A 24461-nucleotide genomic window follows, 5' to 3' on the forward strand; every position below is an offset into this window, starting at 1 on the left:
GATTAAATATACAAATCAAGTCATTTGTAGCTACAGGTCCTAATTTTTAATATAATATTGGTTAACATACTTGCGCAACAAAAAGGAAATTTTTTCTCTACCTGCGAATATAAGTTTAACCAACTGTTAAAACCAACGAAATTTTTTAAGTTTGTAATGCATCTTCTTTTTTATTTCTTTATTTTTTAATTTTTTTCGTTTGCGTGAAAATACTTGCGTGTTTACAACTATACTAGAACGATCAAACCGCAATGGAAGTAATCGCTAGAATTTGTGCCTTGGAACTTCCAAAAATCGTCAATCCCCAAATTGGGCATGTGTATCGAAAAATGACCACCTCATTAAAGATCTCCTGCCCTACCCAAATAGTGAGTTACGCGACGGCAAAAAAAGAAGCGACAAACTATACTCGCCTTATCTCATACGACGCTCGGATGCAACCAAAGAGTGACAGAAAGAGACGGAGAAGCTGAGCCGAACAGGAGGGAAACGCGTGGTCGCGTCGCTATAAAGTCTGAGGTGCCGATGCGCTCAGGTGCAATTCGTACCGTGACTTAAAATCGCGCGCCAACACATATAGACATTACCCGCACTTTTATAGCTCCGCAAAGCTTTGTTGTTTTCATTGTTGTTGGTGTTCACTGCAAAGCTTCGAAAATTCCCGGCCAACGCATTTTGGTGATCAGGTTGTTTGGTCGGCGTCGAAAAAATCGGTAACAAAAAGGGATAACTCGTGTGTTGTTGGCCTGGTAAATCTGACCAACCGGTAAAAATGACGCTGTCACTATTGCCCTACGACTTTGACGAGGTGCGCATCTTCGACGACAAGCTCAGTGACCTCGAAATCATCAGGAAGATCATAGCGATCGAGAACCTCGAGGATCCCTTTCATATGTTCGACGTCGGGGAAGTCGTGCGCAAACACAGGCTCTGGACCGACAAAATTCCTCGAGTCGTCCCTCACTACGGTAAGTATATTTTTGTTTGGTTTTTGCATTTTCAAGTGTTGGTCATTCGCTGTCGAGTTTCGGATGGAAATCATTCCTTTGAAAATAAATATTTCTTCTTGAGTAGTGAATAAAATAACATTTTTTTTTATTTAAGGTATCACTACTAGGTCTCCAAATAGCTTCACACGAACCACTAATGGACAGTTTTTTACTAGAAAAAAAAAAAAAAAATTGTTTGCCCTCCAAGTTACTTTTTCAAAAATTAGTGGATTGCGCTTATAATAAAAAATTTTTATAATTTTCTTTAAACGGTTGCGTCTCAGTACTATAATAATATTTTGGCTGTTCTCGGCTCAGTGACACAAAGGAACTAATAAAAAACTCTGATTTCAGCTGTGAAGTGCAACCCGAACCCAACAGTGATAAAAACACTGGCCGCGTTGGGCGCGAGCTTCGACTGCGCCTCCAAGGTACCAAAAACCTCTTACCAAACAATTGCATTTAAAAATTAGCAAATGCATGAATTAACAGGGCAATTGTCCATTTGCAGCAAGAAATAGTGCAAGTCATGGCGTACGGGGTACCAGCCGATAGGATAATCTTCGCTAACCCCATAAAGACCCCCTGCCAGATCAGGTACGCCCAGAAGGTCGGCGTCTCGAAAATGACCGTCGACAGCATGTGGGAGCTGAGGAAAATCAAGGAGTTTTACCCGGAAGCCAAGTAAGTGGATGTCATCTTAAGGAAATCGATGCAAAAAGTCGTTGAAAAAAATCTTTTAGATTAGTATCAAAAATTGATTTTTATCAGATAAATCGTATCTAAGGTCGTTGAGTCACTTTTAAATTTAGCAGTACTTGTGTATAAAAAAAGAAGTCTCAATTCGATCATGTGTCGATTAGATTACAATCGTATTCGAAAATGCGAAGCTATAGCTCTCACACGAAGACAAATTAATTGTTATTGCAAAGAGTGCCTTAATGTCGATCACTTATGATTTCGAGGAGTTGGTAGAATTTTTTTGATAAATATTGTATTTTGTGTTTACTTTAGATGTGCGTATTTCATATGTATATGTATAATATAGTAACGATCGCAAGATAAGAAATCGGTTGTCTTTTCCTCTCACACGTATCTTTTGACGGAAAAAACGCGCTCTCCAAAATAAAACGTCATTGTTGTGCAATCAGAGGCAACATTCAGGCGTGTTTAATTAATGTTACACTTTTGTTTTCAAACCGGAATCGATTCTTTTCGCTCATCATTGAAGGCCGCTGTTCCAACAGCCGGTCATTTCCGAAAACATAAGTACTCAAAATAAAACTTGACGAAAAAAACAAAAATTATCCCTTTGAATGCAAATCGACTTGCGTATCCGATATAAAGTGTGTACATCTGAAGTGAAAAACAAACTCATACAATCATTTTGTCACTTAAAAAAATTCCTATCAAATTTATTACATTTATGTACTTTACACTCGGATACTCTGGTTGAAAAATCCAGGAGTTTAAAAAAAAAACTGAAAAGTGTTCGTGTACGCGTACTGCGTAGGAAAATAAACGAAATCTGATGTTGGTTTATTATCTATGCTCGATTATCTATGATCAATTTACGACTAAACTACTTTTCTCGAGAATATTACATAATACTTACACTGATCAGAAAAGAAGTTTTATTATAATTTATCATCATCCAATCTAGAGCTATCACTTTTAACAGATCATATAAACATGATATCACCAATAAAAAGATCCAATATCTACTGTCCGTTCTCTGCCCATAGGGTGATTATTCGTTTCCGATGCGACGCTTTGGTGTCCGACATTTACCTTGGCCAGAAGTTCGGCTGTGATCCAGACGAGGAGGCCAAGCTCCTGATCCGCGGCTGCCGGGACCTCGGCCTGGACCTCCACGGCTTCAGCTTCCACGTGGGCAGCCCCTGCGGCGAAGTCCTCGCCCTCAGCCGCGGCATCGGGCTGTGCAAGGGCCTCATCGACACAGCCCGCGACTACGGCTTCTACAACGTCCAGCTGATCGACATCGGCGGCGGCGTCCCCGGAGAGGCCGACTTTGTCCTCGACGAGGTATATTCCCACTTCAAGACCCTCCGCCGCGTCTTCCTCCTCCGGGACCTGCTCTTCGAGTACCGGCACCTCATTTTCTGGTTCCCCGAGCACTACCGCACCAACTGGCGCTACCGCAGGACCACCTCCTCCACCAGTCGGCGCACCGTCACCACCACCTACAGGAGCACCATGGCCCTCCCGTGGCGCCCGTAGTTTTTCTCTCCCCTTCCCGAAATTCCTTTTATCGTTTCGCTCTGCTTTTTTTTTTTCGCCTGTATACTTATTTTTGCCCATCTTATATCGCGAGGAGTCTTGGCTTTTAGATAAATCAGATTTTTCCTCTTCTTCCACACTTGAGCAAGTGCTTCTTTCTCGGGATTTTCCTCCTCTGCGAGAAAAAAAAATTGTTTATCGATTAGAGAACGATTAATCATTTTTTTTTAACAGCAAAGTAGATGACAAGTGCGTTAACAAGAGGTGGTTGGAAAAATTCACCTTTTTGTCACTTGTTTATTCGCATAACTTGACGGTCTCGTGGTAACACACACGTAAAGGGGTATTGCACTGTAGAAAGAGCGATTTAGAGCGTTTAGGAATTGCTAAACAAACAAACAAGTTTATACGTTGCAAAGTTGACTAGTTGTGGCCAGAAAAATGAAGCAATCAAATCGACATTCGCATAAAGCAACGTACGAATTCGGTATAGGTAGAATTATTTCATGTACTTTGCTGTCGTGATGATGATAACATTTTTATATTTTTAGATTATATTAATAAAAAAAAAAAATAAAAAAATAAATAAAATTGATAAAAAATAAACATAATCTTTGAGTTATTGATTTTAAATGTTGGATCAGTGTTTTAACTAATATTGAGTTTAATAACAGTTAAATTTAAATTTAGTTTAATAGAATCCTACGCAACATTTTTTTGATAACATTAAAAAATTTGTTGAGTAACATTTAATAATTTACTAATTATAACGATTAAATATAATTCAATTAACTTAATTAAACAATTCAATAACGTAATAATATTAATAACAAAATGTAATTAAATCACTAACTGCTTAACGTAACCAAACTAAATTAAACATAACTTAACAACTTAATCAACTAACAAATTAATATGAACAAATTGGATTTTTTTTTCCAATACGTTTGAAACGGTAAGTGATAAAAATTTTATTTTAAGTGTGAAAAAAATTAGTTAAGTACTCCAAGGTAAATTTTCTTCTACGTAGTCTTGGAACCCTGTCATCAGACACGTAAAGTCATAAACATTAAAATTAATTAGTAGTTTTGTCACACAACTTTTATTATTATTTCGAAAACGAAAGTAACGTATGCACGAGAATAGCCAAATTAGCAAAAATTTTTTTGCACGACACATTGGGTGTTGATGTAAGCTCCACAATAAATATCACTTGATTCGACTTCCTGATCATTTTGCATACCTGAATATCATTTTTCTTTTCCTTTTCTGTCAAAAATATTTAAACGTCATGTGTAATGACGTGTCAAACTACAAGTGTCGCATAAATGGGTTAGCGGACACGTCGTCAATTAATGCGGACTTTATTAGTCGCGTGATTTGGAATAATTTCCATGTAATCGCCTTTTTTATACATAATTTATGAGTTCGTGCTCCGATCTTAGGTAAGAAAAAAATTTCTGGAATAATCGTGCATTAAAATTTGTTGCAAATACTGCTATTTTTTAGAGGAATACAAGAAATTAAGTAAAAAAATCAGTAGTGCCAAAAGTACAAGTTTTGTGGTTCGTGTAAACTTGAATGGATAGGATTGATTGTAAGACTCATTCTGCGATAAATGTTCGAGATAAGACCCAGGGGGTTCCTATCCACAGAAGAACGATAAAAACTATCTTTGCAATCTTTATGACTTTCGTATCTTTGATTAGCCTTTCAAATCCTGTGCTGATAAAAATGATTAGAGGTACTTACTGTAAAGCAATATTAATTATAAAATAATTTTTTCCATCAGATTATTACTATCATTATAAATATTGGTATAATAATAATATAATACATCCTTTCTTTTGCTGAAAATGACATTAGAAGGGATAGATTTAGGTTTAGGTGATGAAAAATTTCATTTAAAAAAAGTAAAAACAGTAGTTTTAATGCATCGTGAATAAATACTTTAAAAAAATTAAAACATTTCAATTAACAGTTCAACTACAATAATCTTTGCTCTTTGTGTAAAACACTAATTTTCAAACACAAAAATAATTTTTATTTTTCAATCGAAAAGTAATTTAGTCTTCGAGGTTTATTTCTCAAATTCTGGACCATGACCCCGTGATGGACATAATTATATCAAATCATATTTATATGGACAAACGACTTTACACATCGAAATATTTGAGACGATAAAAATTTATTCGAATTTCCATGCTGATAGATTAGCTTCATTTCGGTAAAGTCTCCATCCAGAACTAGTATAAATGAAATTCCGTACCAAAATCAAAAGTTGTTGAATTATTGAAAGTATAATATGCTCCAGTAGATTTCGATACGGATTTAAAATATCTTGACCAACGTGCTACTTATTCGCAATACCATTGCATTGGTAATTCCTCACATGCACGCACGCACACACACACCCATACTTATATCTCACGATAACATCGCTGAGAGAAAAAAAAAATTACTGTGCCAGAATGGTAATCTTGTGTCATTGCACCGACTAGTGACTTTTTACTGTTGGTGACCTAATTTTTACCATCCTGGACAGTAATTCCTAATGTACAAACAGTAAAAATCACTGTACTTACAACAAAAATTACTGTTCTAAACATTGAAAATTATTGTTCAAATAGTAAAAAGTCTGTAGACGACCGAACATTACCAGATTACCATTCTAGCACAGTCATTCTTTTTTTCTCTCAGTGTGCACTAAGAATCATAATAATAGTTAAAATAACAATAATTATGGCAATAACGATCACGACTCTAACGGATTAATCGAAAAGCACATGGCAATACTAACGCTTTGCAAAAATCCCGCAAAAATCGCTCGCAGTTCGCAGACGTGATAAACGAGGCCCTGGAGGACGTGGACCCGTCGATCCGAGTGATCAGCGAGCCGGGACGCTATTACGTGACCTCGGCCTTCACCGCAGTCGCTTACCTCCACGGGAAAAAGACGACCGTAGACAAGAACGGCTTCGAGCATAATATGTATTACGTCAACGACGGCGTCTATGGCTCGTTCCTTGACGAGCTGCTGCAGATCAGAACGCGAGTACCCCAAGCTATCGACGAGGTAAGTTCAAGAGTCTTGGCTAATACTTGTTTAGGGATATTTTCATCAATGTTTAATTTGCGTCCTTTGAGATTTTAGGTTTTTTTGTCGATGATACAATTCATTGCTATAAGATTCAATGACAGGGCTTTTTTGTCCCAGCAGTTTTCGTTACCGAACGAAAGAACTTGACAGCGAATAAAAAATATCGTATTGTGATGATTAAAATAAAAGTGTTTTCTTTATTTTGTAATAAAGTCAAAATACTTTAAAAAAAATATTCAAATGTATATTAATATTAACATGTATATTAATTCAATTTTACGATACTCTCGACTAATTTTTGGGCTTTTTTTTGTTTATGCTCTGACAAACAAAACTTTTGTTTTATTTGACACGACTTATACGCAGAAATGACTTATTTTCGTTGTTTTTGATTTGTCAATTTTAGAAAGATTTTTTTTAAAAGTATTTTGTTTTTGTTAAAAAATTTCTTTTCCATTTACATCAAATGTACCTTCCGTTCGTGCAAAGTTTTTTTTGTTATTTATTTAAAATTGATGTCGACAGTTTTTATTTTTTATTAAAAAAAAGGAATGGAAAAAAAATTTTTATTCAAAACAATAAATGTTCTTCAAAAGTTATTCAACTAAAAAATTATAAGAATAGAGGTTACAAGTAATAGATTTTAGTGTAACATAATAGCAATATAATAAAATTATCTTGAAAGGCTCTATTTTGAAATAAATTGAATGTTGTTGAGACATTGAATGCATAATTTTTTTTATATATTTAGTGTTTTTGAGTTAATATTTTTGTTAACTTACACTAATAATTTTGATTAATTTACAAGCGAATCAACAAACAAAAAAATTCAGTATTTCATGCTATTGAAATAATAAAAATGTTTAGTCAAAATTAAAAAAAAAAAAAAAAATCGTTAGATACCGAGGTGAAAATAAAAAATATGTGGAAATTCACTTATAAAATAAAATTTTTTAAATTAATTAAGACGATTTCTTTTTTATTGGATTCAAATTTTTGTATTAAATTTTTTGTGAAGCATACAGAATAAGTTTCTTAATTTCTTATTAAATGTCTAACTAAAATTAATTTAGCATGATTTAAATCACTTATAAAAATTACTATGGTTATTTTTAAATTTATAAATCATAGAAATAATCGTAAAAAATTTATTGGAAAAATTATTGAATCAAATTACTGTTACCCTAACGAGTAAACTGATGTTTTACGTACGAAAAATTTTTTCTAGAGTTTAATGTTATTTTTAATTAAAATGTTGTTTAAATATTACATATGCTAAGTTTTCTCAATATTCTAATAGTGGTTAAAATAACTAATAAACAAACTAATGTCAATATAAAAATAAATATAAATAAAAGTTATGAGTAAATTTATTACAGATATATTTAAACAAGTAAAATAAGAATACACAAGTTTGAAAGCGTATCAATAATATAATAATTATTTGTTATTTTTATACGTTGATGAAAAAAAGTAACTTTATGATTTAAAATAATATTACCTATTTTTATGGTACACTAAGTAACGGTTAGTAATGTTAGTAAATAGTAAAAACTTAGGGTTTCTGAAATAAAAAATTGACGGTTTTAATAATTTTATTCACTCAGCTATACCTACCCTTAAATAAGCATAAAGTTTATGTTTAAATTAATGAACGCTTGATTTTTCAAATGATGCGTTGCCTTAAAATTAATCTTCAAACTCTTTATAAATATCACTATGTCGATTGAGTAATATTTATCATTTGTAAATTGAATTCTAAAAATTAAATAAATTTCAATATTAAAAGTATTTTAAATGGAAATTTTTTCCCACATAACCATGTTTTCCGGTGCCTAATAAAGAAAACATATTTTCTACCCCAATACTTTCCATCACTAGCAAATCAGTTCTATTTCTCTCTCTGTTTTTTTTTTTTAATTTGCATAATACTTCCTCGTGTTGTGCTCCAAAAGGAAAATTTTTGTCTTATAAATAAGAAAAATAAACTACACAAGGCTTAATCATAAAATTTGTAGGTATTAAGCTCTGATTCTGAGGCAATACTGTTCTATTTTAATCAAATCAAACGCGTGAACCAGAAGGCAAGGGTAAAACTCATGACTATCGATAAAACTAAACAAAGGCTCTCATTTCTCAATAAACTGTTCGCTTTGCGCGTCAAAGCAAACGGCAGAGGGGATGTGGTGGCCGAGGAAGCGTTGACAAGCTTAATACCATCGCAAACAGCTCAAGGATTTCTTTGAAGTCACAAGAGCTTTGAACCCTCTATACATATATATTATACACGTAAAGCATACGCATAATCATATGCCTCATGTGCAATAGGTTGACACATGCATTTACATACTTACACGTGAGGGGCTAAGCTTAAAGTATTCTGATTTCTGATTCACAGCTTTTTTAGTCCACCGTCGATAAGTAAAGATTCGAGATCATATTTTGATGATAACCTATAAAAATATCATCCCTACCGAAATGGAATATTTCAATTCTCATTTCTGGTAGACAATAATTTCAGCATGTCATTGAGATAGATACAGCTTTTTCCAAACTTAACTAAGTGGCAGATTAACAACAAAAACTTATGTAACTAAAAAAGATACCTAATCGATAAGGTAGATTTTAGCTTTTCCGACCAAATATCATAACCCCTTAAAAATCATACAAGATCAAATGTATGTTCAACACTTATCTATTGTTTAACCTTTAGAGTCGCGAGACCCAGGACAAGCACTTGTCGACTTTGTGGGGACCAACCTGTGACTCGTTAGACTGTATACTTAAAGACGTGATGCTGCCAGAGTACCAACTTGGCGATTGGCTCTACTGGAAAGACATGGGCGCATACTCGACCTGTCTTGGAACTAATTTCAACGGCTTTGGTGTGCCCATCATCTTTCCTGTTATGCGAAGAAGTAACTGGTAATTCAGCTTATTTTTTTTTAACAGCGTATTTGTTGTAACATTTATTTCTATCGATTTTTATGTATAAGATTAGTATGTTCAAACACGTATGAGTTTTACTTTTTCTGCAACAAAAATCGTAGTTAAAAATATAACGCCAGTTTTTTCTCTTTTTTGTTTATGTAGGAATGATTTTATGTCAGAGATCAGTAAAAACAATCAAGTGATAGTGAGAGAAATCGACGATGAGGCTAGCGATCATCACAAGTCGGATAGCGACGAAGCCAGCGAACTACGGAGCAACAACTCGTAAGTGATGGCACTTGTTGTTTCATTCAAATCCATTTATATCCTCATTTCTACAACTGTATGTATTGTACATACAACAATTACCAATCAATTACTTTAATTCATCTCATACTATAACATTTCAAAATCTAATCAATACTGAGAGAAAAAAACTTCATGTGCTAGAATGGTAATGTGGCACTGTTTAGTTGTCTGGAGATTTTTTACTTTTTGTACAATATAAATAAATGTCCAGAATGGTAAAAATTAGGTCACCAAAAGTAAAATGATCCTAGATGTGACTAAACTGTCATTTTAGCACAGTAAATGTTATTTTTGTCTCTATCAGTAGTAAAAAAATAAGGTAAATGTTTATTTTCGTTTATTGTTTCCAGAAATTGCAGCATGTAGCCTCTATGATGGTGCACTTCTCAACATTGTAGTTCCAAGTCCACCTAATTTTACTATCAATTTATACATATATTTTCTATACTGCCCACCTACCTACTACTGACACGCGTTCGAGTACTCTACATCTGATATGTGATACGATGCAGCGATACGGCAACATGACTGCTACTCATAATTCTTGCATTGTTAATAAATTTATTGCTAGGCTTAAAATAAAGAAAAATGTGTTCAATGTGGTGAATATTTATTAAACATAATAATTGTTGCGTAAAATAAAATTAAATATATTCATTTTGTCACAAAATGCGATTCGTCCGAAATCTTGTTACTCCTTGCGCATGACCCCATTGATTCCTTTTCCAAATCGAGATGCGTCAGTAGTTGTCAAGAAACAAGTATTATATCTGTAATAATGAGGAAAAAAAAATTGAATGTATCGCCATACTCTTCGGTATTGCGTATTTTACGTGGGCAATTTTTTTGTCACATAGACTCTGCTAAATGGATGCCAAATTATGCATGATCATGAAGGCAATACTGAGAAATACCCTAAATTATCGCGATGGTAAGAGGTTTTCATAATACTGGAGAACAGTGTATGTTTTTTACAGCTTACAAATATCAATTTTTCTAGGCACCCCAAATGAATGGGAGGTGCCTTATATTTTTGTCAAAGCAGTAATTGTTACTACATATAAATCGTCTATTTTTTATGTAAAAAAATTGTTGAACCTAGTATGAAGGTGAACCAAGTTGGACACATCATGTTCGTATAATGTGTGCGTGTGTGTGTGTGTGTGTACGTAATGACGTTTTTCGACTAACTAAAATAATAAAAAAAATAAAAGAAATTATATTTTTACATTAAAGTAAACAGCTCAAAAGTTGTAGAGCTCATTATGATAAAACATTTTTATTCTATAAGCTTTTTTTTACAGTACCATCTTTAAAACTTTAACTGTTAAAAATTGTAACAAAAAGTCCAAAATTCAATTTTATATCATCCAACTTTTTTAAAATTACGTTTGGGGACAAAATGTTCAAATATTTAAGTTGTAGATCTTATGAAATTACTTTTTTTTTGGCCCATTTTGTAGTGGTATAACACTTTAACTAAATAAAATGTTTTAAAATAGCCAAAAAATACATTTTTATATATTTAACTTTTTACAAATTATTTGCGGAAAAAGATTTTATTACAAAAGTCACAAGTATTACTAAAATATAATTTTTTATATCTGCTATTTATGTTTGTAGTATCCTTATTAAACTATTAAAATGATCTTAAAATAAAATCCCATAATTTAAAATACACTGTTTGCTTTCAAAATCCGTAGATTGGTCGTGCCTTACATGCAAGACCTACTCTTTTACAAAAATTTATGTTTTTTTTTTCTTTTCTTTTTCTTTCGATTGTCACACCATTTGATAATTAAAATTATAAAATTTCAGTTTTTTTACTTGTATGACAATAAGTGATACTCTCTTCTAGACTGAAAATGTTTCAAAAATACACAATCTTAAAAACAGAATCAGTAAAAAATAAATATTGTAGTTCAAAAGTTGGGGATCAATGCTTTCTGAATCGATATTTGAAGAATTGTTATTTTATTTCATTTCATTACAACTGTTTCTTATATTCGTGTTTTGATTTGTTTGATTACAAAGTTTGTAACTTTGAAATTTGTATTTATTGTTTACCTGCGAGCAAAATCTTACATTATTATTCTGTATTATTATTATAATTTATATTATATATGATAATTTATGTACAATTGGGATCACTCCCGTTTTTATTAGATAAATAAATAAATAAATAAATAATGCTGAATGAATTATTGTAGGTATTTCCAATCTAGTGCCAATCACAATTTATTTCTGACATCAAGGTTACATTATTCAACATTAAGTGTAACCAGTACACAAGCCCTAATATTTTTAAATGACAATCATTAAAGATTTCTGATATTTTGTTCCAAACTCCATCTCTGGTTAATTTTTTTGTAAAATTACAGTACAAATTCTTTGAAAAGAAAATAAAGCAAAAAATGTGCAAATCAACCGAGAAAGTTGATAGTGCCAAATAAACGTGTTTTATACTTACTTACACATACACATCTTATTTACTCTTTATAAATTACAAAAAAAAAAAAAAATAGTCAACAATAGGTTCATTCATTACACTTTACATTGATAACAAAAAAAATTTCTTGATTGTGTATGAATTTTAATTTACTGTTCCATCGTCAAAGTCAACGCAATTATTATCATGTTCAAATTCAATATAGTAGTTGCAACACAATTCTGCGTTGGAAAATGAACAAATACAACCTCGGAAATGTTACAATTTTCTTACATCGTCTGGCCGAAGTTCCAGACGACAAGAGTTTAAACCTTCCATTGTACATTTGGTTCCCCTATTGTAAAATGAGCCCAAATTACTCTCGAAAAACGGCGTGAAACAACATGAAAAAAATAAAACAAACGCATTTCTATCCTAGAATGGATATGGGTAAAGCTATAAAATAGCAACAAGATCAAGAAAGCACAAAAAACACGTTTAAAGCAATCAATAATTATTATTATGAATATAACCATTCGGCAGGTTACTAAAATATAAGTGGATTGATGAAAAATTCTAGTATTTTCTTTGTTGGTCTTTCCCCTTTATTTTTAGTCGAGTCCCCGTTACCCCATTAAGTTTGACAACTCAAACAAACAAGGCTTATAAGACGTATCGTAACAATCTGAGTCAGATTTTCAAAGATAGATATCTAAGAGATGACCGAAAAATGTTACAACCGATTTAAGTTAACTAACGAAATAATTCCATTCCAGGAAAAAAAAGCATTTTTGGATACTTCAAGTTATACATAAAGTAATGAAATATGCTTATCGTTCTTTTGTTGTATGAATAGGTTCTGTAAGGAAAGTTTCCAAACTTTAGAGATACGCACTCGCAAATTTGTAACTATCCATAAGCGTCAAACACATGTAGCAACCTCCAACTATGCCGAAGATTTTTCTTTAAGCGTTTTAATCTTTTGAACAAGAAATTTAATTATAAAATACCACCAAAACGGCAGAAGCAAGTTATGAACAATTTAGTTGAAAAGTTAAAATGTTTTAATTTGTAAGTTTTTGTACACCAAAACTGTACATTCTTATACAGTGACGTTCAAATTGCTGAAAATTGGATATTTACTTAAGAAAAATTATCGTTTATGTTTTAACGTTGTACTAAGCACAACTTTTCAAAATAAAACTTTACGGTACCTTTTCTAGCGTTTAAATGATATCTCGATTTCGTTTTTGTTTGGACGTTAAGATTTGTGTAAATGACCAATTGCGTGATCCAACCGCAAGAAAAATGATCGCACGTGCGTGAAACCCACGCGTTCCTTGGAACTTCCAAAAATCGTCAATCCCCAAATTGGGCATGTGTATCGAAAAATGACCACCTCATTAAAGATCTCCTGCCCTACCCAGATAGTGAGTTACGCGACGGCAAAAAAAGAAGCGACAAACTATACTCGCCTTATCTCATACGACGCTCGGATGCAACCAAAGAGTGACAGAAAGAGACGGAGAAGCTGAGCCGAACAGGAGGGAAACGCGTGGTCGCGTCGCTATAAAGTCTGAGGTGCCGATGCGCTCAGGTGCAATTCGTACCGTGACTTAAAATCGCGCGCCAACACATATAGACATTACCCGCACTTTTATAGCTCCGCAAAGCTTTGTTGTTTTCATTGTTGTTGGTGTTCACTGCAAAGCTTCGAAAATTCCCGGCCAACGCATTTTGGTGATCAGGTTGTTTGGTCGGCGTCGAAAAAATCGGTAACAAAAAGGGATAACTCGTGTGTTGTTGGCCTGGTAAATCTGACCAACCGGTAAAAATGACGCTGTCACTATTGCCCTACGACTTTGACGAGGTGCGCATCTTCGACGACAAGCTCAGTGACCTCGAAATCATCAGGAAGATCATAGCGATCGAGAACCTCGAGGATCCCTTTCATATGTTCGACGTCGGGGAAGTCGTGCGCAAACACAGGCTCTGGACCGACAAAATTCCTCGAGTCGTCCCTCACTACGGTACACAAGTATATTTTTGTTTGGTTTTTGCATTTTCAAGTGTTGGTCATTCGCTGTCGAGTTTCGGATGGAAATCATTTCTTTGAAAAAAAATATTTCTTCTTGAGTAGTGAATAAAATAACATTTTTTTAAATTTAAGCTGTCACTACTAGCTCTCAAAATAGCTTCACACGAACCACTGATGGACAGTTTTTTACTAGAAAAAAAAAAAAAAATTGTTTGCCCTCCAAGTTACTTTTTCAAAAATTAGTGGATTGCGCTTATAATAAAATTTTTTTATAATTTTCTTTAAACGGTTGCGTCTCAGTACTATAATAATATTTTGGCTGTTCTCGGCTCAGTGACACAAAGGAACTAATAAAAAACTCTGATTTCAGCTGTGAAGTGCAACCCGAACCCAACAGTGATAAAAACACTGGCCGCGTTGGGCGCGAGCTTCGACTGCGCCTCCAAGGTACCAAAAACCTCTTACCAAACAATTGCATTTAAAAATTAGCAAATGCATGAATTAACAGGGCAATTGTCTATTTGCAGCAAGAAATAGTGCAAGTCATGGCGTACGGGGTACCAGCTGATAGGATAATCTTCGCTAACCCCATAAAAACCCCCTGCCAGATCAGGTACGCCCAGAAGGTCGGCGTCTCGAAAATGACCGTCGACAGCATGTGGGAGCTGAGGAAAATCAAGGAGTTTTACCCGGAAGCCAAGTAAGTGGATGATTTTTTTTTTATTTTCTTCGTTTTGTCATTTTTTGACGAAATAAATTTGGTAAAACTGAATGAAACATCAAATTGGTGGAAATCATAGAAAAAAAAATTTTTTGCTAGAAGTTGCTGTTGTTTTTTGATAACTATTATATTTAATGATAACTTTAGATGTACGTATGGTAATGATCGCGAGATAAGAAATCGATCGTCTTTTTTATTCTTGGACATTACATATCTTTTGAGGGGAAAGTACGTTTTCAGACCTAATTGATATCTTATCTAACATATCATTTCTGTGGAATAACAAAAATTTAAGAGGATCTACCAATTGATAAAGAAAGTAGTGGACAGTCACGTAAAATTAGAATACTTTATTTCTGACGTACGTTTCTTCGTTGCTATTTCTACCAGTGTTAAATATTTATGGCGTGATTAGATGTTTTTTTGAAAATGATGACAAAAGTTGTTTCCATTGTCTAATAATAGAGTTTATACAAATCTACTCGTAATATACTCGTTTAATAGAGCTTATACAAATCACAATGTGTGTGGTTGAAAAAATATTGATGTGATTTTCCATGTCCAGTAGGCATTTTACAAAAAGAAGAGGGCATTACTTCAATTGTAAACTGATTCAATATTTGTGTTGACGAAAAAACTAAAATAACGTTGTCTGTTGACATGACACGTTTTGATATGATCTCTAACTCTCGCTGCATACCGCATAAGTGATAAGAAGTATTACATTTTCTTTCGTTTTATTGAATAAATTAAATACTGTACAGCAATTGTTATCGTATAAGTATATGGTTGTTGCCAGAAAAACATAAAACTTAGAAAATTAGTTCATTGAGTAACAATATTCTATACACAATGTACCCCTTAATATTACGTATCAGGTAAAAACACGACAAAAAGTGTGCTAGGAATGACGGGGTTTTGCTATCGTCGTGATCATATCTCATTTTTTTGTTTTCTGTTCAGTACCTTAAAATAAAAACTCTGAAAAAAGTTCAACTCTTGTATGCCTGTTACCTGCCCGTAGGGTAATAATCCGTTTTCGGTGCGACGCATTGGTATCTGACGCCTACCTCGGCGCAAAGTTCGGCTGTGATCCAGACGAGGAGGCCAAGCTCCTGATCCGCGGCTGCCGGGACCTCGGCCTGGACCTCCACGGCTTCAGCTTCCACGTGGGCAGCCCCTGCGGCGAAGTCCTCGCCCTCAGCCGCGGCATCGGGCTGTGCAAGGGCCTCATCGACACAGCCCGCGACTACGGCTTCTACAACGTCCAGCTGATCGACATCGGCGGCGGCGTCCCCGGAGAGGCCGACTTTGTCCTCGACGAGGTATATTCCCACTTCAAGACCCTCCGCCGCGTCTTCCTCCTCCGGGACCTGCTCTTCGAGTACCGGCACCTCATTTTCTGGTTCCCCGAGCACTACCGCACCAACTGGCGCTACCGCAGGACCACCTCCTCCACCAGTCGGCGCACCGTCACCACCACCTACAGGAGCACCATGGCCCTCCCGTGGCGCCCGTAGTTTTTCTCTCCCCTTCCCGAAATTCCTTTTATCGTTTCGCTCTGCTTTTTTTTTTTTTTCGCCTGTATAGTTATTTTTGCCCATCTTATATCGCGAGGAGTCTTGGCTTTTAGATAAATCAGATTTTTCCTCTTCTTCCACGCTTGAGCAAGTGTTTCTTTCTCGGGATTTTCCTCCTCTGCGAGAAAAAAAAATTGTTTATCGATTAGAGAACGATTAACCATTTATTAAGACAATTGTGGTCTTAAGGGATGTTAAACTGTAGACAAAGTGATTTAGAGTGTATAGGAATTGCTAAACAAAAGTTTGTGTAGTATCGAATAAAGTATTTTGGTACTCTTTGCTGTTTGTGACAATAAAAAAATTTTAGTATTCTAATAATGTTAATAAAAAAAAAAAAAATAAAATAAATGAATTAATAAAATTATTCGTAATTAAATGGTATTTATTTTAAATGTAGAATCTAAGTTTAAACTAATACTTAATTTCAAAATTTCTTTACTAATATTTTATAATTCACTAACCAAACTGATTAAATATAATCCAACTAACTCAATTGAATAATACAAAAACGTAACCATTTAAAAAAAAAAAAATTTTATATCAATATATACTTAATACAATAAAATTAAATAAAAATTCCTCATGATCCAAATTGACTAGCAAGTTAATAATTAACAAATTAAATTTTATCCTTGAACACGTTTGAATCGGTAAGTGTTAAAAACTTTATTTCATGAAACAAAATTGCCGTTATCCAAAATGTGAATTTCCTTCTATGCAAATGTGTTCGTGCACGTCATAAACATAAAAAGTAATTAGTTGTTTTGTCATTCAACTTTATCATTTAAAAACAAAATTATAACTTACCTTGAATATGAAACGAACGTAATGCATCGAAATAGCTAAATTGGCAATATCTTTATCAGAAAACACGTTGAGTGTTTGTACGCAAACTCCACAATCAACGCCACTTGATTAAAATTCCTAATAATTTTGCCCTCCTAGAAATAATCTTCTTCTATTTCTATCAAAAATATTTAATCGTGTTGTGTAATGAAGTTTCAAGCTCCAGTTCTCACATCGATAAGTTAATAGACACGACAACTAATTTTAGTCTAGACATAATTTGTAGTGCGATTAAAATTAATTTCTGTATTATCATCTTTTTATACATAATCAAATCGGTCTCCGATGTTGGGTAAGAAAAAAAGGTTTGTTGAATAACGGTGCAATTAAATTTATGGCACATACTTAAACATTTTTTTTTTACATCTTATGAAAAAAATTGCTTTTTATAACTCATTTTTGGCAGAAATACATCAAACTAAAGTAAAAATAAGTAATAGTACTAGAAGTAACTTTCGTTGTATGTGATTGTTCGAACGGATAAGATTAAATTGGAAGTCTTGCACCGCCATAAATGATCCAGATAAAATAAAGGGGGTTTCCATCCACACGAGAATAATGAAAATTATTATTGCAATTTACATCCCATTTATTTTCTTGTAAAATTTTTTTTAATACATTACAATAATTATTATTATACTTACTGTTAAGTATTATTAAATTAGAAGAGTATTAAACCATATTTTGTCGAAAAAATCCTATTTCATGGTATGGAAATATTAGTCGTAAAAACTTTTTTTTTATTGACCAAAAAACCAAGTTAAACAATAGATTATTGATTTTATTCGATGTTCATTATTATCGTCATCACTACTGTTATTGTCATTTTTTTAATTACTGTTACTATCATAAATCAATGTTGTTAATGTTATCATAATTTATATAACTATTACTATTTTTGTATTTCGCACCAGAACAAAAAGTAGAACCACTACTTATGCAGACACGTAAATCGACTATTTTCACAACTTCACATCCGATTCTTGAGCCCTGTAAATCTTGATAAGCCAGCTTTAGCTAAAATCTTAATTCAGAACGAGCATAAGTTACATTTTGAACCAAAATCCAAAGTTGGTGAAACACTAAGAGCAGGTAATAGTTATTATATGTCATAATATGCTGATGTCACGCAGAATTACACCCCAACTAGGCATTTACCTACGCACTGTATCTAACATACACGTATCTCATTCTAGACTTTGATATACTTTGTAGTACGTCCTTGCTTCCACGCACCATAATCTCGCTCTAACAAAAATTACAATAATAATAATAATAATAATAATAATAATAATAATAATAATAATAATAATAATAATAATAATAATAATAATAATAGTCATAGTAATAATTACAATGACAACCGTAAAGATAATGGTAATAACGGCCAGCAACTCACGCAACCACACACAGCACAATTAATTAAGATTAATTAGCGTGCAGTAATGGGCAATACTCATATACTAATCTGGTGTCATTGCACCCTCTAGTGACTTTTTACTATTGGTGACCTAATTTTTACCATCCTGGACAGTAATTCCTAATTTACAAACAGTAAAAATCACTGTACTTACAACAAAAATTACTGTTCTAAACATTAAAAGTTATTGTTTAAATAGTAAAAAGTCTCAAGACGACCGAACATTACCAGATTACCATTCTAGCACAGTCATTCTTTTTTTCTCTCAGTGTGCACTAAGAATCATAATAATAATTAAAATAACAATTATGGCAATAACTATCACGACTCTAACGGATTAATCGAAAAGCACATGGCAATACTAACGCTTTGCAAAAATCCCGCAAAAATCGCTCGCAGTTCGCAGACGTGATAAACGAGGCCCTGGAGGACGTGGACCCGTCGATCCGAGTGATCAGCGAGCCGGGACGCTATTACGTGACCTCGGCCTTCACCGCAGTCGCTTACCTCCACGGGAAAAAGACGACCGTAGACAAGAACGGCTTCGAGCATAATATGTATTACGTCAACGACGGCGTCTATGGCTCTTTTATCGAGGAGCTGCTGCAGTTAAAATCGCGAGTACCCCAAGCTGTCGATGAGGTGAGTACACGAGTGAGGGCCAATATTTATATGTTTACACGAAAAGTGCGTGTAATATTGCGGTTTTTCGTCCATTGTCCACTAGCATCTCAAGTCGGAAATTCTCATAAAAAATTTTCATTAGATCCATCAAGTACATTTTTGTATAAAAAATTACAATTATTTCATTGCAAACTAAGTACATGAGGGTATTTCCTCTAGTAGATCTTGAAATTTTTTAATAATTAATGATACCGATCGTTGATTATTTTTGTACAAATAAAAAATATGTAATATATAACATTATTCTTACCAATATATCTACTGACAAATTATTAATTTGTACAAGATAATTAGATGATTCATGTAAGTAACCATTAATACCAGATGGTACCATAATTTATTGACTTTCTTTGCAAATATAACCATCTTTTACACATTAACATATAAACGAAACAAAAAAAGTATTACAGATATTTATAAAGTATCGTTACAATATTTTTAATTATTTTTATTGACAGGCATAAATATTGTGTACTACTTGTCCAACCGGCCTTCTCTTACAATGAAACTGATATCCAGTAAGAAAAAAATCAGTTTCACCTCCAAACTTTTTAACACCAGCATTTTAGTCTGTCCATTTTCAGTCTGACACTATAATAAAAACGTATTTTCTCATGTCGTCGTGTGTAAGCAAACTTTTTGCCATACATATCAATATAACTTACATATCGTTCAATTACGCAAAACTCCAATTTCGAAGCAATATGATTCAATTTCAAAGAAAGTAATCAGAGAAAAAAAATGGGGTGAGTCAGAGGCGAGATGGAAAAGCCATGACTATCGATAAAACTAAACAAAGGCTCTCATTTCTCAATAAACTGTTCGCTTTGCGCGTCAAAGCAAACGGCAGAGGGGATGTGGTGGCCGAGGAAGCGTTGACAAGCTTAATACCATCGCAAACAGCTCAAGGATTTCTTTGAAGTCACAAGAGCTTTGAACCCTCTATACATATTTTTTTTTTTTTTATATTCATCATCGCCCCTTAAGGGCTCAGACATGGCTATTTTGACACTATAAAGTGTATTTAGCCATACGTTGGGTATAATAACAGTAGGGGGAAACGGTAGATAGATCGGTAGGTTTATTGAAGTACAAATCCCATCCAGAAAAAAACCTCATTCATTGATGAAATTTTTGTCCAGAGTGGGATTTGAACCCCGGCCATCAAGATCTGTAGGCAGACACGCTACCGACAGAGCCATCATGTAGCCCCCCCTCTATACATATATATTATACACGTAAAGCATACGCATAATCATATGCCTCATGTGCAATAGGTTGACACATGCATTTACATACTTACACGTGAGGGGCTAAGCTTAAAGTATTCTGATTTCTGATTCAAAGCTTTTTTAGTCCACCGTCGATAAGCAAAGATTCGAGATCATATTTTGATGATAACCTATAAAAATATCATCCCTACCGAAATGGAATATTTTAATTCTCATTTCTGGTAGACAATCATCTCAGCATGTCATTAAGATAGATACAGCTTTTTCCAAACTTTACTAAGAGGCATATTAACAACAAAAACTTATGTAACTAAAAAAGATACCTAATCGATAAGGTAGATTTTAGCTTTTCCGACCAAATATCATAACCCCTTAAAAATCATACAAGATCGAATGTATGTTCAACACTTATCTATTGTTTAACCTTTAGAGTCGCGAGACCCAGGACAAGCACTTGTCGACTTTGTGGGGCCCAACCTGTGACTCGTTCGACTGTATAGTTAAAAACGTGATGATGCCAGAGTACCAACTTGGCGATTGGCTCTACTGGAAAGACATGGGCGCATACTCGACCTGTCTTGGAACTAATTTCAACGGCTTTGGTGTGCCCATCATCTTTCCTGTTATGCGAAGAAGTAACTGGTAAATGAGCTTATTACTTCTTTTGACAACATTTTATTATAATATAATATGATGTAGTGTAAGTAGTTGCATTGACAATTAATAATGTAAAGTGAATCAAGCTGAAAAAAAAATTTTTTATAATTTTTTTTAGTCATATTGATTGCATTAATCTTACGGAAAAAATTCAATTCAGATTTTAAAGGAAAAAAATGCAGTTTACAGGTCGTTATTGAGAGTTGTACAGTTTGTAGCTTATCAAGATAAAAAATATATTTTAACTCCTTACAAAAAGGAACGATATTAAAATTTTCCTAATAAATAATACAAATCTGGCCCTTAGGGTTTAATATTGTAGCATGAGCTTTATGAAATTGCACTGTATTATTTATTTATAAATTGTTGTAGGAATAGAAAAAAATATGAATTTATATGTATACTGGCTGGATTCCACCACTTTGCTCGTTCCCCTTGCTAACCCCCTAAAAGTATAATGCTTTTGCATTAACTCACAATACTAAAAAAACAATTTTTTAATTATTAAATAATTTTTAAAAATTATGTGATATTATAGCTATATTCTATTAAATGAAGATACAATTTTTTCATTAGATATTAAAAATATTTTATTAAAATAGCGAGTAAAAAAATACAAGTTTGAAAATTTAAATTATATTTATGATCTGAAATGTATAAAATAAGCTTTTATTAAAATGATTTTAATATATTTTAACTGCCTAATACTAAGTTATAAATTTTTCTGTTTACTTTTTCGTAAAATCTGTTGTCTTCTTAATGATTTTTTTTAGAAAATTTTGTACCATAGTCAGGAAAAATTTTATTGCTTTTTCAATGTGGTTATTAATGTTTTTTTTTTTTTTTTTTTTTCTAAATTTTCAATTCTTCCGAATTTTAAAATACATTACAGAAAAAATGTTTTTTGATTCAATTTTTGATCCTGCACTATGTTAGTATTATTTCTAAACACGTATAATATAGTTTTATATCAAAAAACTTGAAACAAAATCAAGAAACAGAATAATCACAATAAAAAAAATTAATATAAAAAATTTAATAAATTAAAAAAAAACTATTTCATTACAACTATATTATATTTTTTAAATAATAATATAAGGCTAATATAATAAAATTTTTAATTTTACTACGTGAAATTTTTATAATAAGGTGTCAGAGACGTCGATTCACAATTTGTTTTAAAAAAAAATCAAAGCCTCATTTATCTTTTAACATAGGCTCTTACGAGAGATGTTAGAAATTTCACAGTTAAAGTTCATTATCTTTTTTAAAGCAGTAAAAGCAATAAAAAAAGAAAAAAAAGTTACATTGGGAAAACATGAAATACTTAATGATAATAATAATAGTAATAATGAAAATAATAATAATAATAATAATAATAACGATAACAATAATAATAATAATAATAATAATAATGATAACAATAATAAATAAATAAATGAATAAACTACTGATAATAATTAGTTATTTTCTATTACTATGTATTAAGTCCATATGTTTGACTCGCGGGTGGTGTGAAAAATATTATTGTTATTTTGAGTACATTTTTATGACAATTAAATGGATTATTACATATTATTAAGGTGAAAGATCTATCTAAAGGAAATGTCAAAGACATGAATATGCGTGAAGCGGTGGGGATTGGTAGGGGAATTTGAACATAATTTTATTTGGTTAATCATTTACGATTGTAAATTAATGGTCGTTTACGTAAACTTGTATCAAAACATTTTTTATAAATATTTTAACATTTTTCATTGAAAATATTTGTTTACTATATTACTATGAGCATCCTAAACTGTGAGGATGAAAGTATTGGAGTTAAAAATATTTATGTTACGACATCATGAATCTTAAAAACTTCAAGATTAATTTTTTCATCTTCTTTTATTTTAACTATTATTTTATGTTTATTTATCAGTCCTCTGAGACACGTAATACGACCTTCTACTGACAGTGCTCTAATAAGTATTCTACTATAAGCTAGCTTACTGACCATGAAACCTAAACTCAAAAAATTTTAACTAGAAGTAACAATGATTTTTTTTTTTTTTTTTTTTGGTGTTGGCAGGGATGATTTTATGTCAGAGATCAGTAAAAACAATCAAGTGATAGTGAGAGAAATCGACGATGAGGCTAGCGATCATCACAAGTCGGATAGCGACGAAGCCAGCGAACTACGGAGCAACAAGTCGTAAGTGATGGCACTTGTTGTATCATTCAAATCCATTTATATCCTCATTTCTACAACTGTATGTATTGTACATACAACAATTACCAATCAATTACTTTAATTCATCTCATACTATAACATTTCAAAATCTAATCAATACTGAGAGAAAAAAACTTCATGTGCTAGAATGGTAATGTGGTACTGTTTAGTTGTCTGGAGACTTTTTACTGTTTGTACAATATAAATAAATGTCCAGAATGGTAAAAATTAGGTCACCAAAAGTAAAATGATCCTAGATGTGACTAAACTGTCATTTTAGCACAGTAAATGTTATTTTTGTCTCTATCAGTAGTAAAAAAATAAGGTAAATATTTATTTTCGTTTATTGTTTCCAGAAATTGCAGCATGTAGCCTCTATGATGGTGCACTTCTCAACATTGTAGTTCCAAGTCCACCTAATTTTACTATCAATTTATACATATATTTTCTATACTGCCCACCTACCTACTACTGACACGCGTTCGAGTACTCTACATCTGATATGTGATACGATGCAGCGATACGGCAAAACCACGGCTATTAACTTTATTCCTACATTATTAGACTTATTATTATGTATATTGTTAGGCTAAAAAAAAAAGTCTAAACATTTGATTTGATGTAAGAAATTTACGTTAAGTAAAAAAAAAATATTTTAAAAGCGATTTGTACAAAATCTTGTTATTCATTGCTCCTGGCCATGTCCATTCCTCTTCCAAATCGAGATGCATTGACAGTTGTCAAGAAGAAAATATTACATTTATAAAAATAACGAGGAAAAAAAATCCAATGTTTCGCTATAACTTTCAAGGTTTATGTGTTCTTCGGCAGTGTGTACTTGACATAGGTATGTTGTTATAGAAGTACCTGAAAGCAACGCAAGATAGGAGACTATAATAATCCTCCAGAACCTTTGATAAGTAATTTCTAAAGTTTATGAATATTGTTAGACATTACTCTTAAAATTGTTAAACAATTTCATTAATATAATTGAATTTTTATTGTGACTCGTATGCTATAAAACACTCCCTCTAAGATACTGTAAGTGTTTAAATTACACAATCTTAAAA

The 24461-nt window shown here is 32.7% G+C and overlaps 2 protein-coding genes across 2 annotated transcripts; both read left to right on the plus strand.

Moving 5' to 3' along the window:
* The first annotated feature begins 554 nt into the window (after window positions 1–554).
* Window positions 555–10256, plus strand: LOC106638420 (ornithine decarboxylase 2-like). The gene is made up of 8 exons (XM_089590928.1): window positions 555–968; window positions 1344–1420; window positions 1501–1673; window positions 2735–3035; window positions 6064–6306; window positions 9044–9255; window positions 9424–9546; window positions 9921–10256. Exons 1-8 carry the CDS (start codon window positions 773–775, stop codon window positions 9934–9936), a joined length of 1341 nt encoding a protein of 446 aa, XP_089447054.1. The 5' UTR covers window positions 555–772; the 3' UTR covers window positions 9937–10256.
* Window positions 10257–13614: 3358 nt separating this feature from the next.
* LOC106638419 (ornithine decarboxylase 2-like) lies at window positions 13615–24056 on the plus strand. The gene is made up of 8 exons (XM_089590927.1): window positions 13615–14028; window positions 14407–14483; window positions 14564–14736; window positions 15782–16082; window positions 19006–19248; window positions 20953–21164; window positions 23251–23373; window positions 23748–24056. The coding sequence occupies exons 1-8, from the start codon at window positions 13833–13835 to the stop codon at window positions 23761–23763; spliced, it is 1341 nt and encodes a 446-aa protein (XP_089447053.1). The 5' UTR covers window positions 13615–13832; the 3' UTR covers window positions 23764–24056.
* The last annotated feature ends 405 nt before the right edge of the window (window positions 24057–24461 follow it).

The sequence above is a fragment of the Copidosoma floridanum genome, unplaced genomic scaffold (genome assembly GCF_036245765.1).
Source record: "Copidosoma floridanum isolate Cflo_tuat_1 unplaced genomic scaffold, Cflo_Japanese_pri ptg000013l, whole genome shotgun sequence".
Taxonomy (NCBI): Eukaryota; Metazoa; Arthropoda; class Insecta; order Hymenoptera; family Encyrtidae; genus Copidosoma; species Copidosoma floridanum.

What these genes read in the sequence shown, in the direction of transcription:
- LOC106638420 (XM_089590928.1), top strand. Translation starts at nt 773, where the DNA reads ATGACGCTGTCACTATTGCCCTACGACTTTGACGAGGTGCGCATCTTC. An exon ending in GAGTTTTACCCGGAAGCCAA is followed by an intron (nt 1,674 to 2,734) that starts GTAAGTGGATGT and finishes CTCTGCCCATAG; the next exon opens with GGTGATTATTCGTTTCCGAT. An exon ending in GTTATGCGAAGAAGTAACTG is followed by an intron (nt 9,256 to 9,423) that starts GTAATTCAGCTT and finishes TTGTTTATGTAG; the next exon opens with GAATGATTTTATGTCAGAGA.
- LOC106638419 (XM_089590927.1), top strand. Translation starts at nt 13,833, where the DNA reads ATGACGCTGTCACTATTGCCCTACGACTTTGACGAGGTGCGCATCTTC. An exon ending in GAGTTTTACCCGGAAGCCAA is followed by an intron (nt 14,737 to 15,781) that starts GTAAGTGGATGA and finishes ACCTGCCCGTAG; the next exon opens with GGTAATAATCCGTTTTCGGT. An exon ending in TACCCCAAGCTGTCGATGAG is followed by an intron (nt 19,249 to 20,952) that starts GTGAGTACACGA and finishes TTTAACCTTTAG; the next exon opens with AGTCGCGAGACCCAGGACAA.